The sequence below is a fragment of the Callorhinus ursinus genome, unplaced genomic scaffold, assembly GCF_003265705.2.
Source record: "Callorhinus ursinus isolate GAN/ISIS: 27379988/994484 unplaced genomic scaffold, GSC_fseal_2.0 scaffold1, whole genome shotgun sequence".
Classification (NCBI taxonomy): domain Eukaryota; kingdom Metazoa; phylum Chordata; class Mammalia; order Carnivora; family Otariidae; genus Callorhinus; species Callorhinus ursinus.
Window position 1 is genome coordinate 130,789,664 of NW_027397063.1, and position 14,402 is coordinate 130,804,065.

At 49.3% G+C, this 14,402-nt stretch overlaps 1 protein-coding gene across 7 annotated transcripts in view; it reads left to right on the forward strand.

Moving 5' to 3' along the window:
• Positions 1 to 14,402, forward strand: part of RARB (retinoic acid receptor beta) — a 710,885-nt gene that overhangs the window by 672,408 nt on the left and 24,075 nt on the right. For all 7 annotated transcript variants that reach the window (XM_073900914.1, XM_073900933.1, XM_025883077.2 and 4 more), the window contains one exon: positions 10,580 to 10,740. In XM_073900914.1, coding sequence (XP_073757015.1) covers positions 10,580 to 10,740 — 161 coding nt within the window. The remainder of the gene's footprint in view (positions 1 to 10,579; positions 10,741 to 14,402) is intronic.

The following is a 14,402-nucleotide window of genomic DNA, read 5'->3' on the forward strand; positions in this document are numbered from 1 at the left end:
CAGATGAATAGCTGAGTGGATGGACAAATGGATAGATGAAGGGATGGACGGATAGACTGCATACGTGGGTGGATGAATGGACAGACGGATGGATGAGAAGAAAACCCTCGATTAAGAGAGACTTCAGTGGTAACCCCCCCTCCCACCCGTTGTAAGAATGCTTTTTAAAATAACTTTGAGAACTAAGATAGCCTCCAAAAATGTTAACAGTAAATTTAAATTAATTCAAATTATTAGGAAAGGAGGTTAGGGTTAATTGACTAATTATATCCAATAGTAGGCTAGCATATATCTCCTACATGGATTGCCAATTCTCTAAAAATTAAAATTAATAGATTGCATTTAGAATGAAAGCTCTACTGAACAATATACTTATTTGGTGATTCTGAAAACCCTTAGAACCTTAGTGCTTCAAGGATGCCAGTGAGAATCACTTAGGGATATATAGGCTGGAATAAATCATTTAAATGCCTTAAAGTGAGAGTTTTTCATTTAAACTAGGTATGTAATATATACAATCACGCACTCATATGTAGACCATTTCTCTGGGGATTTGGGTTTCTAAAATTGATTTGACAACATGCAGGCACTTCTCTACAGTAATATCCTAAATAGGGCATTTGGCACACATCAGGCCAACATGCAGACATTTATCCATCTCTTTTGGACACCTCCTTGACACACAGATGGGACAGGCAGAGATTCGTCGAGTGTATCAAGCAGTATCTGGAAAGTTGGGTCCCAAGGAGGTGAACACGGTCACATGATTTACTAAGCCAACTTCACATGGAAAGTCCTGCATCGAGATGAACCCATTGAAAGTTTAAAAACTGTCCAGTTTACCTATCCTCTATCCTCCCCTTAATCTGCAGTGATGCGGGCCCCAGGCTGGGGCACTGGTCTTGCCTTGGATAAAAATTCTTTCCTCCCTCCCTCCTTTATTTTCTTCCTTCCTGTATTTCCTTCCTTCCTTATCTTCCCTGTTTCTTTCTCTTTTCTTTCTCCACTGCTGCGTCAACATTTCACATCTCAGAGCATTCCATGTATATTAAACCTTCATAGTCTATACTATATATCATGTGCATTTCACTTGAGGAATAAAGGATGCCTTATTTGACTTAGTATCTTCAGTAGCTGTAGGACTCAATAAATGTTTGGTGGTAAGAAATTGGTATGGGGCTTCCCACTCTTTTGGTACATATTACACTGGGTTGAGATTATTAACATATCTAAATATATGTAAGAATCCTGTGTGTGATGGAAAAAAATGGATGTTCCCATTTTTCAGATGAGGAAACTGAGGCTTGGGGACATTTAGAGACTATCCTGAGTTTGCACAGGTAGTAAATGATGCATTAAATTCAAGCCCCTGGAATTTCAGCCCAGTCCTTCCCACTAGTCCATTGTACCTTTCATGTAATTTAAGACAATGGAGAACAATTTCCTAACCGCTGTGTGTTGTAACAGTTGTTGGTAGGATCTTCAAACTTGAGTTGGAGGAATGGCAAATTGTCTTCTTTCTTGCCTTAACCACTGAATAAAAGCAACCATTGATTCAGACATACCATGGGGCAAAAGAGCATGTGGGCATGTGCTACTATTGCAGAAACACTCTTTACCCAGACCGTATCAGTTAGCTATTGCCATATGACAACCCACCCCAAAGCTCAGTGGCTTGAAACAATAAGCATGTATTATTGCCTACAAAACTGTTGATCAGCGGGGTGGTCCTTCTGGGTTCACTGGGCTCTCTCGTGAGCCTATGGTCAGCTTCAGGTTGGGTAAGCAATTCTGCTCATCTTCCCTGAATGCTCGCTCTCCCAGGTTCCCGGGCAGGTTGGCTCTAGATTGATCTTGGATGATCTTAGCTGGATTAATGGGACTCTCCCCGGCATGGTCTCTCATTTTCCAGCAGGTTAGCCCAGACTTCTTCACACACAGTGATGAGGTTCTGAGAGGAACAGGCAGAAGTGTGCAAGATCTCTTGATGTCTAGGCTTGGAAACAGTGTAACATTACTACCACTGCGTTCTGTTGGCTAAAGCGAGTCACAAGCCATCCCAGATACGTGGGCTGTGGAATGGTCTCCACCTCTTGATGGGAGTAGCTGCAAAAGTCAGTGCAAACAGGGCTCAAGAGGAAGATATGGAGGATTAGGTCCATCTTTGCGGTCAAACCACATGCAGACATGGCCCCCATTCCAGGACCCCGGAACCTCCTGACCCTCCAGTTGTGCAGGATTTATCAAAGGGTCACACTCCCCGAGAGGAATCGCTGAGCCTCCTTCCCGGAGCTTTCTGCAGGCTAAGTAAAGTACCTCATTTCGATTTTAAAAAATGTTTTAAGAGGGAAAATATAAGCATGTCAAGGAGAACTGCAATTCATTTTCTGAAAATTAATTGGGTTTAGAGAACAGTAGGAATGAAAATTTTGACCATTAGAATTTATCATGATAGAGATCGTTGTTTAATATTTGAAAGCCTATAACTTGCCATGAAGAATATATATCTGACACAGAGCAGGATACAGGTTTATCTGGAACAGTCTGCTGCTGGGAAATTTCTTTTTGTCATCCCCTACCCCCCAGTCAGATGCTGCTTTGAAAGGCTGTCCATGTGCCTGGATCTCTGCTCAGTCGTTTACCCTAGGTGTTTGGATCCTGACTTTAAGATGATAGATTCCTGAATCTGAGACTGCCTGCATTTTTACCAAGTTAAAAACAAAAAACACGACCACACGATCTTTCAGATACACGAGGGCACGTTGAATTTCAACAAACTTCTATGCAGTAAACTTCAGTTTGATATAACCAAGAACTTGCTGCCCACGTATGGCTTATGGGAATAGATGCTGAACTCTTAAGACCTTCATCTCAGCCCCCACCATGCGGGATAGATAGCCAAGGGCACATCCACCTCCCATGGACAGGATTTAGGGAGAGCCGTCGCTGATAGTAAGTAACCCATTGCTGCCAGAGGGAACATGCAAAGAAGTTCTACTGATTATGAAGGAAGGCGTCTCAGAGGCGCTACGTACTTTCTCTGCTGCTCACTGTCAAAACTCCTGTTTTTTAAACATCACACAGGAATGTTTTATTGTCCCTCATCTCTGGAGTTGAACTTAGGCTGTTTCCTATAGTTCATACAAGACTTGTGTCCAAAGGAAAGGATCTGTCAATTGTAACAGAGCCTCTAAACTCCAAATCTCTTGCCTTGCAAGGATGGCCACCACACGGGGCCTGCCCGGAAAGGAATATGGCCGGGGCAGGGCTGGCCACGGCAGGCCAGGCAGAAGAGGAAGAAAGTATTTGGAAATAAAAGACAAAGGAAAGGCTATCCACTTGAGAGGAGCCAAAATCTCCATATCTAAAAGCAACCAGTGAGAGGGAAATGTGCTTAAAATTGTTTTGAAAGTTTTGTTAGGGGGCACGTGGGTGGCTCAGTTGGTTAAGCGTCCTGCCTTCAGCTCAGGTCATGATCCCAGGGTCCTGGGATCGAGCCCCACATCGGGCTCCCTGCTCGGCGGGAAGCCTGCTTCTCCCTCTCCCACTCCCCCTGCTTGTGTTCCCTCTCTCGCTGTGTCTCTGTCTGTCAAATAAATAAATAAAATCTTAAAAAAAAAAGTTTTATTAGTATAATATACCACTTTAACTAGAAAGAGGTATTTGGCATTGGTACATTCTGATATTTCAGGGATTTTCTATAAGTGCTTTGAATAACTCTAAGAAGCTGAGCTAGGCTGGTAGATCCTTGTTAAACTCTCAGAATGCTATGTCCAGACTATTTCCCCCATGACTTGAATATTTAATATTCTGTAAAAATTCTAAGTATGCTCCCTGCTCTGTTACTGGCCCTATGAAAGCTAGGCCATCCCTTGCACTTTGCATTTGTTGTAGGGCTGAGGGGGGAGCGGGGTCACATCACCTTTGCCAGTCCTTGCCCGCGTGCTGCTGCCTGGCAGGTTGGAGCCATTGAATCACAGGACTGTATTCACCGAACAGCCGCTCGCGGTGCCCCGCCCTCAGCCGCCTCCGAAAGGCATGTGTCTGTCTGGTCACTGGCCCGGAACCTTCGTGGCAGCCTCGTTCACTACCCGCCTTCCTCTGTGTATGTGTTCGAACGTCTACTAGTGCTTATGTGGCGAGCGCGGTATTAGGTGCAAGGCACAGCCTCCACCGTTAAGGAGATTCGGATCTTGAGGGAGTATTCACTCACCCCAACTCCACCCAACTCAACCGTGGGACCTGCTGGGCTCCGTGCTTGAGTGCCAACCCCCAAATCCTGAAATTATGGGAAAAGTATGTCTCTGTTAGTCATAGATCTGCCTGTCTTCAAGTCCGTTCATTTACAGTTCATTTACATAATGAGTTCAGAAAATTATTTTTAAACTAAGATTAAACTCTATTTTTGTGGTTTTCTTTTAAGGTATTGGTGTGTTAGTTACAGGCTCTCCCCCCACACAGGGCAACCAGATAACTCAAGCCACAACTGTGACCCGTTATTCCTGGAGTTAGCAAGGTGAAGAGCCAAGATGAACGGATTCCAGACTTTAATATTCGAGCAAGAATAAATAGACCATTATGCTTCCTTTGCTAAACTGAATATAGAGAATTTTATGGTCAGAACCACTGTCAGTTGTATTTCCCTTTTTTCCTTCTTTTCTTTCTCTTTTTTTTTTTTTTGACATCAAGGAATTTTTAGTGAAGCGTTGTTTTCATCTCTTCTTGAATCCAAGTGAAATCCACATCTTTTGCATGTTTCCTGCATTACGGTTTATTGTGTGTGCAGAAATCAATATTCTAGATACATGCACAAGTGCACACATTAAAATGAACATGACTTCATTTATTTCCATGATTAGACATTCAAATAAAAGTGCTTGGGTGTCTGTTTTCATATTCATAGGTCGAGATCCGTACATCAGAGGTATTTGTATAAGTGACACTTTTATTACATTCATTTCATTTGCAATATGATAGTGGATCATAAATATGTTACTTTTATGCCACCAAATCTGATTTGTAGCACTTGGCCCTCACAAGGAGAATACTTGATATTTTATGGAGCACCTTGCGTCCAAGAAGCGCTTTGCAGACATCAGGCCCGGTTCTCCCAGGTGTGTAAATCACACTTGTGACCCTTTAGATGCCCCACCTGCTTTATCAGCCTGCTGGCTCATGCTTCCGGGGGTGGAGAGTGGTTCATGAATGCCCTGCAGGCCTGGAGATGGTGATGAGACCTTTAATTTCTGGAAGAAAGAGGCTCAGGTGAGCTCTGTGTTGCACACAAAGGCCCTAACGGCTGACCAGACTCCACACTTAGTCACATGTTCACCTTGTCCTTCACAAGGCAGCTTTTGAGCCCCTACTGGGGGCCAGACACTGTATTAGGCCCTAAGGAAAGAGAGACAAAATATGACCTTTGCCTTCTAGGTATTCAGGCTGCGAGGTGAGGGCTGTGTGGAATGGTAATTGGCCCATACCTTGGAATGGGGCTCTGATGCAGAGGTGACAGTATGTGTCCTCTCCATCCCATTCCCCATGCCTTCCCAGGGATGCACTCTGCCTGAAAGCAGCCTGTCCACCCCCAGATCCGTCACAGGTGTGCTGGTGCTCATGCCAGCCAGCATCACCTCCGTGGGACTGAAAGAGGAAGCCGGCTACCAACATCACAGGCTGCCTTTGGGGCCGAACATCAGTTGTACAGCCCAGACCCCCCCCCCCCCCCCCAGGCTCCCCACCCACCTTCCCATCTGTCCTCTCAACTCACTTCCCCTTTCCCCAGCATCAGCCTTCCCATCCTGGATCAGCACCCCCGCTCCTGCACACACACGCCAATAATACACATACAGCGTCCTTCTCAGCTCTCACCATGTGGTGGGATCTCGAGTGTGCGTGACATGCCAGAGCACACTTCCCTTCAGAGGGAAGGCCCCAGGGCCAGGTGTTCTGAGTTCAGATCCCCACTACATCATTTACAGGATGCATGGCCTTGGGCAGGCAACTGAGCTTTCTGTGCCTCGATTTTCTCATCTGCAAAACAGGCATAATAAAGATGCTTCCCTCTCAGGTTGTTGAATGGCCGAATATGAATAGAAGGCTTCTACGAGGGCCCCGTTGCTGCTCTGGTAGCTGTAATGAGCATTTCCAGTATTAGAACACCACTCCAGTGTGAGTCACAGCACACAGCATAATAGTGACGCCAGTATTATTATTGTATGAATACTGCCCGTCTCTCCCTGTAAGTGAGTTCCACAGCAGCAGCAACCGTCTGTGTGGCTCAGCGTCGCTTCATCCCCGCAGCAGATGGTACATACTAGATGCTCAAAAAATATCCGAATGAGTGAATGGACAGACAACGAAGGAACAAACGCGTCCATCTGCTCGTTTGGGGCTGCTCCCGGGCGGCTTCCTCAGAAACATCACTGCCACTTGCAGCCATGAGCTTCACAGTGAAGTCCACAAACCCTCCGTGTTCCGGTCCACCATTTCCACGTGGGAGGGCCTGAAATTCTCCCTCCTGTATGACCAGCCTGCAGAAGCCTTTGCAGTAGATGCACCGCTTCCCACCTAGCGGGGCGTCCACGCATCTCTGGGAGGGGGCTGCTGCCTTCGGGGAGGCTCGGAGAGGGGCCGGGTCCCCTGGGATGGCGGTGGAGCCCGGGCCCCCTTGCAGCACCTGTGTCACCCCCTGCCCCACGCTTGCCCCCTGCGAGGGGGCAAGCTCCTGCCCTGCCCCGGACGCTGCTGGCCATGAGTCCCCCGCAGCTGGACCGAGCCGCACCCAGGTACCGCGTCTGCCATCCACGGCCGTTCGCAGCCGGTGAGGAAAGCAGTTGTTGAAGCCATGTGTTTGGAAGACTCATCCATCCGCTTCTGACCCTTTGCGTAATTGGGGCGTTATCACCGGGGAGGGGTGGGGCATGGCGTCCTGCCGTTGCTGAGGAGTCCCGATAGTCCCAGGAGTCCTTTGATCGTGGAGACAGTAGGAGAGGCTCTGCCTTGGGAGGGCGGGCGCTGTCTGGAAGCGAGCCTGAGATGACACACCGGTCCCCTGGCAGCCAGTCAGCTGCTAAGTGTGCTCGGAGTTTGGGCCTCAAAGCACAGAAGATGGAGCTCTGGCTTTACAGCTGTTAGTTTTGCAAATGGTGGGTGCTGTCTGCACAGCCCAACCGAAGGCCCCCACTCGGTGCCCTGCTTCGTGTGGCTCACCAAGGTCCCCTTCCCGCCTGACCTCACCTGTCCCTTTCTGGCTTGGCGTAGATGCTCAGTGGGGGGCGCTCCCACCTCGCAGGTAACCTCTGGGGCTGTGTTTTCTCACATGAGTTTTCCAGGTAATTTTCCAGGCGGCTGTGGGTGGATGGGGGACGGAGAAGCAGAACGCTGAGAAGTGCAGACACGGGTCCTCCAGACCTGCCTGGGGATGGGATTCTGGGTAATGGTGCGCGTGAGTGCAGTTCCTCCCTCTGCTTTTCTGTATATCCCACTGAAATTTTGGCTTGACCACTTTCAGACAGGGGGAGCTTGGGCCTCCAGCTTTGAGAGTATAGAAGTGGAATTTTAAAGCCTACCTCATCTGGTTCACTGTGGAATTTAGGGAATTAGAATTCTTCTATTGCTTATGGTGATGGCTGGCCCTTGCCAAACAATCAATAAGTGGCATTACTATTACTGCCGTGTTAAGTGGTCAGAGGTGCCATCTTGGTTTCTGATTCTGGTCAGAGCAGTTCCTAGTGTTCGGTGGCTTGCGGCCTCCCTCAGGGGTCTGAGTTTTTGTTGTTCTGATGTTAAGGTATAATTCACATAGCATAACATTCATCCCTTTAAAGTAGTCAGTTCGGTGGTTTGTAGTATGTTCACGAGGTTGTACAGCCATTACCACTGTCTAATTCCAGAACATTTTTGTCATTTCATCTCCCTACAAAGAAACCCCATGCCCGTCAGCAGTCACTTCCTATCTTCCGCGCACCCCAGCCCTTGGCGACCACCAGTCTGCCTTCTGTCTATGAACCTGCTTTCTCTGAACATCTCACAAATAGAATCTTTTGTGACTGGCTTCTTTCACGGAGCATGATGTTGTCAGGGTTCATCCATGTTGTCACGTGTGTAGTACTTCACTCCTTGTATGGCCAAGACTGTTCCATCGCATGGATACGCCACATTAGGGTATCCATTCATCAGTTGGTGGGCATGTGGGTTATTTCCACTTCGGGGCTATTCTGAATATTGCCACTGGGAACACTGGTGTACACGTTCTACATGAACATTTATTTTCTGTTCTCTTGGGCGGACCCAGGAATGGGATTGCTGGATCATATGGTAATTCTATGTTTAACTTTTCAAGGAACTGCCAGACAATTTTCCTCGGGGCTCTATTCTAGAAGGACCCTCACTGCTTACATACAACTTTTGTGTTAACTAACAAAGAGGGTCATGCACAGGAGCCAGGAAAGAAGGAGACAGCTAACGTGTGCTGAGAACCCACGGTGCTCTCACGCAGGCTTCCGGCCACAGCCTCCCCTCACGGACCCAGACTCTGTCCTAGAGGAGAGCCACCAGGGCATCTCTGCGACCATGCGCTTCCCTCTTCCTCTCTCACGGTCCCTCCTTTGCTGACTGTGTTCTTTGCTTTCTAACTGCTTTCGACCATATGCTGCCCTCACCCCACGTCCTGCCTCTGCTAGGAATGGTCTGGGCACTTGGCCAGTCTGCCCTGGAAAGGAATACATGGGAGGCTTGAGTTACTTCACACTGTCTTTGCCTGCTCACCTTAGATCTGGAAATGTTCTGAGCCAAAAAACAGTGTCTCTTCAGAGTCCTAGGGGGAGAAAATCATCTGGAGAGGTATTGTTTTCTTCTCAAACATCTCCGCTCCCTTAGGAGTGAGTGAGTCCAAGGGACGAAAGCACTTGGCAACTGTGTAAACCTTCTTTGGTCTATCTGATGCTCAGTTTGTTCATCTGTAAAATGAGTTTAAAATTACCTACCTGATAAGGGGATTAAGTGAGATACTGTGGACACAGTTCCCAGTACAATGCTTAAGATACTCAAGAAATGTGACTATTCTCGCGGACCGTCCTCCTGCCTAGTCAGGTGTCAGTGTCTTATACAGACACTGGGTTTGTTCACTACCATGCATTCCCAGCTGTTTCCTTGCACCTTCCTGCCCTCCCCATGCCTGCCTTTTACTCTGCCCTCAGCTCCTGCCCTGGGCAGGGCCTCGGGATCCTCGAGGTGTAGACCCAGGGAGCTGCGAGTTCTCAGATCACCCTGGGTGCTCTCAGGGAGGCAACGCAGGCCAAATCCTCTTAGGGCAGATCGGATTATGACCTGGGTCATTTTGCAACACAGATTCTTGGGTCACGGAGGTGTCATACACGGCCAGGTGGCATCCAGCCTGGCAACCCCTGGGTCCCCAGGACAGGCTTGCGTGGTCTAGTTTTACCTGTTGGCTTCTCTGGGTTTCAGTTTCCTTCCCCAGGAGATCCTCACCAGGGGCCAGAGCTTTGCATTACACTCAGATTGAAGTCATCTGAGAGTTCTGTGCTGTGAGGGGAAGCATGGGTTTCCACCGCCCCGAGCCCAGGGGCCTGACTCTGCCTGGCAACAAGCTCAGCAGAAGCAAAGACACACACCTGGCCGAGGGGCCAGCGGGTTGGATGAGATGCGGAGTCAAGCAGCTACAGATAACTAAGCGAATATTCAATGGACCAGTCATTTTTCAGGCCACGGGCTCATGATGCATCAGTTGTTATTTTAAAATAACTTTTTAGGGGCGCCTGGGTGGCTCAGTTGTTTAAGCGACTGCCTTCAGCTCAGGTCATGATCCCGGGGTCCTGGGATCGAGCCCTGCATCGGGCTCCCTGCTCAGCGGGGAGACTGCTTCCCCCTCTCCCTCTACCTGCTGCTCCCCCTGCTTGTGCTCTCTCTCTCTGTGTCAAATAAATAAATAAAATCTTTAAAGAAAATAAAAACTAAACTAAAAATAACTTTTTATAACAGTAAATTTCATTTATATTTTATAATGTATATAATATGTAATATACATAAATAATAAAAGACTACATAATTGATATACCAAAAATCTAGGAAGCAGAAAAGCATAAAGGGGCAAAAATCATCATCCCATCACCTTTAAGATGAATCTCTTCAAAAGTGTCAGTTAATTCGGAAAACTAAGCAACAACAAAAACCAGAAGGCTTAGCCAGGAATCACAAATTATGACGCAACAGAGGTTTTGTTCAGCAACGCGTCTCCCAGGCCGAAGTGGTTCCTTTGTAATGCCTCGTGAGCCATCCCCTCTGCAACCAGGGGGAATGTGCTTGGAAAAATCGTCTCTTTGAGGACCAGTCCCCATAGAAAGTCCAAGCAAACAGAGGCTGTCAGCCTTCTGGGTGAGCCTCACCTCTCTTTAAGAGTGGGTTGGCAGGTGCACACACAGAAAGGCAAACCTTTCTCTCTGCCTGGCCCTCTCTGCCTGTCAAGTGAGACCAGGCAGCATCAGGAGATGGAAACTTCCAGCTCAGGCAGCACAGCCCCGGCCATTAGTGACACCTGATTTGCCTTCTCTCTCCTTTCCAGCTGTCAGGAATGATAGGAACAAGAAGAAGAAGGAGCCTTCGAAGCAGGAATGCACGGAAAGCTATGAAATGACGGCTGAGCTGGACGATCTCACAGAGAAGATCCGCAAAGCCCACCAGGAAACCTTCCCCTCCCTCTGCCAGCTGGGTAAATACACCACGGTAAGAGACGCTTCCGCGCCAGGCTGTGGGCCTCGCGTCCAGGCCCGCTCCCTTCTGCCCTGGCCCCTGGCCCCGGACCCGGAGGGGACGCCCACCTACATTTGGCCCAGGACATGTGTGTGGGCTGAGCGGGGCTCTGCAGTGGCCACCTCCCTCCACGTGGCAGTCTTTGGACAGTCCCTGAGTAGGATGGCTGTTTCCTCCGATCCACTCAGGCATGCGTGCGTTCACTCAAGAACCACAAACTGAGCACTCATTATGCACCAGGCCATGTGCCAGGCGCTGGCGGCGTGAGTGAATAAGCAAAGGGTGCTGCAAGCAGGGATGTACAGTCTGGTGAGGGAGGTACGTGAAACTCGTGAGGTGTTTCAGGAGTCAGGACAGACATCTGTACAGAGCCCAGTGGAGACCTGGAGGGGACGCGGGGCAGTGTTTTCAAAACACCCATCCAGATGTAAGGTCCAGCCGACGCTATGGGGGCCCTCCCCTGGGCCAGAGTCCCGCTTGAGAGAGGAGGTCAAACCCCTGAGCCAGGGCTGGAAAAAACACAGGCATGACTCCTTCCTGGGGAGGCAGGAGGTCCCACCGTGCTCCCCAGAGCTCCATTAGAAATGGCTTTCACCACGGGTAGAAATAAAGAGAACGTAGGAGGGAGAAAATGTGGGCTCAAGGGTTGGTGGTGTATGTCGACTGTCTGGGATATGTCGCTGGAGACACATGAGGTACTTCAAGTTTTTAAACTGATTTTTGCATGTATTATGTTCGCTGACATCAATTCGCTGTGGGTGGCACACAGTAGGCACTCAATAAGTGTTGAATGAATGAATGAATGAATGACTATAACTAGAATGCTATTCTGGCCTCCTTAAGTAGCTTATGTTGCTTGCCTAAGATGCTGGTAAACGTACTTTTAAAATCATCCAAATTATCACATTGGCTGGTTTGGTGCCTGGCGTGCTAGAAAAAGGCTAGGATGAACGCTCCTGAAGATTCAGAGACGAAGTGTTGATATGCCGAAAGAAGGAGGACAGTGAGCACGGGGGCTGGGAAGCTGCTGGGGAGGGGGGCGGGGGCTTCCCTGCAGGCTCTGACTCAGTCGGTTTGGCGGTGCTGGGGAGCGGGGGTGAGGAGGTGGGGAGCATTTCTAACAAGCTTCCTGGTGATGCCACTGAGGCTGGGCAGCAGAGCGGGTGTCGTGACGTGGACTTTGAGTAGCCAGACCCAGGATGACCTTCTGGGGCCCAGCCAGGCCCTTGGTGTCAAGGAGAACAAGAGACATCGGCATGCTTCCCCCACCCATGTGGGAAGCTGTTGACCTACCCTGCCAGGCTGAGGGGAGGGCTTGATTCAGTGGACAGGCCCCCGCTGAGCTTGGTAACCGCTAGCCCAGAGCACAGAGCAGGGCAAGGCTGGACACCATAAAGGAGCTTTTATTTTAACCCACAAGGTAAAGCAGGTCCATGAACCAAGAGGTGGTGGAGGGTAATGCCTTTTATCAAGAGCAAGGGCGCTAGAAGCAGATGAATGTGTTTTAACTCCTGCTCAGCCACCAATCAGCCAGGTGACTGTGTGCAAGTTATTAACTTTGCCCAGCCTCCTTTTTCCCATCTGTAGAATGGGGATGATATAAAATGGTTAGAAAAATTAAACAATTCACGAGGAGCTCCTGTGATGGGACCTGGAAATACGTACATGACAGTGACGTGGCAGGCGCACCATCTACCACACATCCATTCACTGGGTGTGAACTGATACTCTGGGGGCCTGGCCCGTGCCAGGTGCATCAGACGCTACGGAGACATAAGGTGATTACTAACCAGTGCCAAGGAGCTTATCATTTATTCCTTTTAGAAATATTTATGATTGCCAACTGTTCCAGGCACTGTTTGGGGCTAAGTATCAAGGCACATGCATCCTGACCTAAGAAATCAGGAAATCAACTGTGAGGATGGGCCCAGGGGAAAGGAACAGAAAGAGGTGAGGGGGACGGTGGGACTGTGCTGGGAGTGAGTGGGAAGTGAGAAATAGTTTTGCAGGGGCGCCTGGGGGGCTCCGTCAGTTAAGTGTCTGGCTCTTGATTGCAGCTCCGGTCATGATCTCAGGGTCGTGAGATCAAGCTCCGCGTCAGGCTCTCTGCTCAGTGGAGGTGGGGAGTCCACTTGAGATTCTCTCTCAAAGAAAGAAAAGAAAGAAAAAGAAAGAAAAAGAAAGAAAGAAAGAAGACCTTGCAGAGTCTTGAACACTGACTGAGGAATTTGTATTTTAATGTGTAAATACTAGAGAGCAAGAGACAGTTTGCAGTTAGGAGTCTTTATTATTGTTGTCACCATTATTATTACAGCTAATATTTATTGAGCATTTACTATGTACCAGGGACCATGCTAAATACTCTAAATATTCATTCTTCGACTCCCTACAAGGATGTTATAAGCGGGTGTTGTTGCTTCCATATTACAGATGCGTAAACTGGGGTGTGGAAAAGCCAAATAATGTGCCCCATGTCTCATAGCCAGTAAGTGGAACTTGAACATGAACAGCCTGAGTCCAGGGACAGCCCTTTTAGCCACACCATACCCAGGATACATCAAGGCAGAATGGAAGCAGGAGCCATTGGGCATCTGGTTAGGAGGGCAGGGCTGTTATCCAGGACTAAATCAAACCGTGAGCTCCAGAAAAGGCAGAGTCAAAGAGAACAGTCAGAGTAGGGAGGGCTTCCTGTAAGTGGAAGCTTTGGAGCCAGGTCATGAGGTGAGACACATTTTATGACAGTCCCTGGCATCATTTGCTATGGTATCAGGTGTCTCCTCCCCTCCTCCCCAGGTGGGGCTTCCTTAGTGTGGCCGAGGCATTCCGCCAGGCCCTGACTCACCTGGAAACCAGACGAAATGGTGTCTACTCTACTCCAGGGGAGGGCTGGGCAAACCCAAGGCATAGCCTTGCGTCTGCCTAGCATGCACGCCCGGGTGTGGCCTGGCTTCCTACAGGGCCTGGGACCAAAATGCTCCTTCAGGACGGACCTCCCCCTGTTAGTCAACACAGCTCCTTCCCATCCCAAAAGGCAGCCGGGGATTCTGGCCAGCCTCACCGGGGCCTCTACTGCCTTCCCTTCCCCCAGCCATCCCTTGGAACCTGGTAGCCTCTCCTTTTGGATTCTCATTATACCACAGGGCTGATTCCACCTGTCTCTAGGCCAGTGAGGCTGCCTGCCCAGCCCTCCCAGAGAACACAGCAGGGACTGGCTGGGCCCCACCCCTGTCCCGTGGCTCACACTGCAAGTCCCGAGGACCTGACCTGGGGGCTTTCGCTGGCTGCCAGAGCTGCTTGGCTCACGTGTGGGGCACTGAGAAGCTGGTGGGTGAATGTCCCAGCTTCGTTGCCCCTAGGCAGGATACCTTCTCTCAACCATTTCCCAGGGGTCCCCAGGAGGAGGAGCCCAGGTGCCCACAGGGATGGTCTTTACTGTCTGCCTTCCCTTCCAGGACCTCCTCCCCACCCCTCCTCCAGTGCTTCCTGGGACCTCTTCCCTTCCGGCACCTCTTTGCATGTGTGCACTGGGGCATGCACATGTGAGTGGGGGAGGGGCAGAAGGAGAGAATCTCCAGCAGACTCCCCACTGAGCATGGAGCTGGATGCAGGGCTCTATCTCACGACCCATGACATCA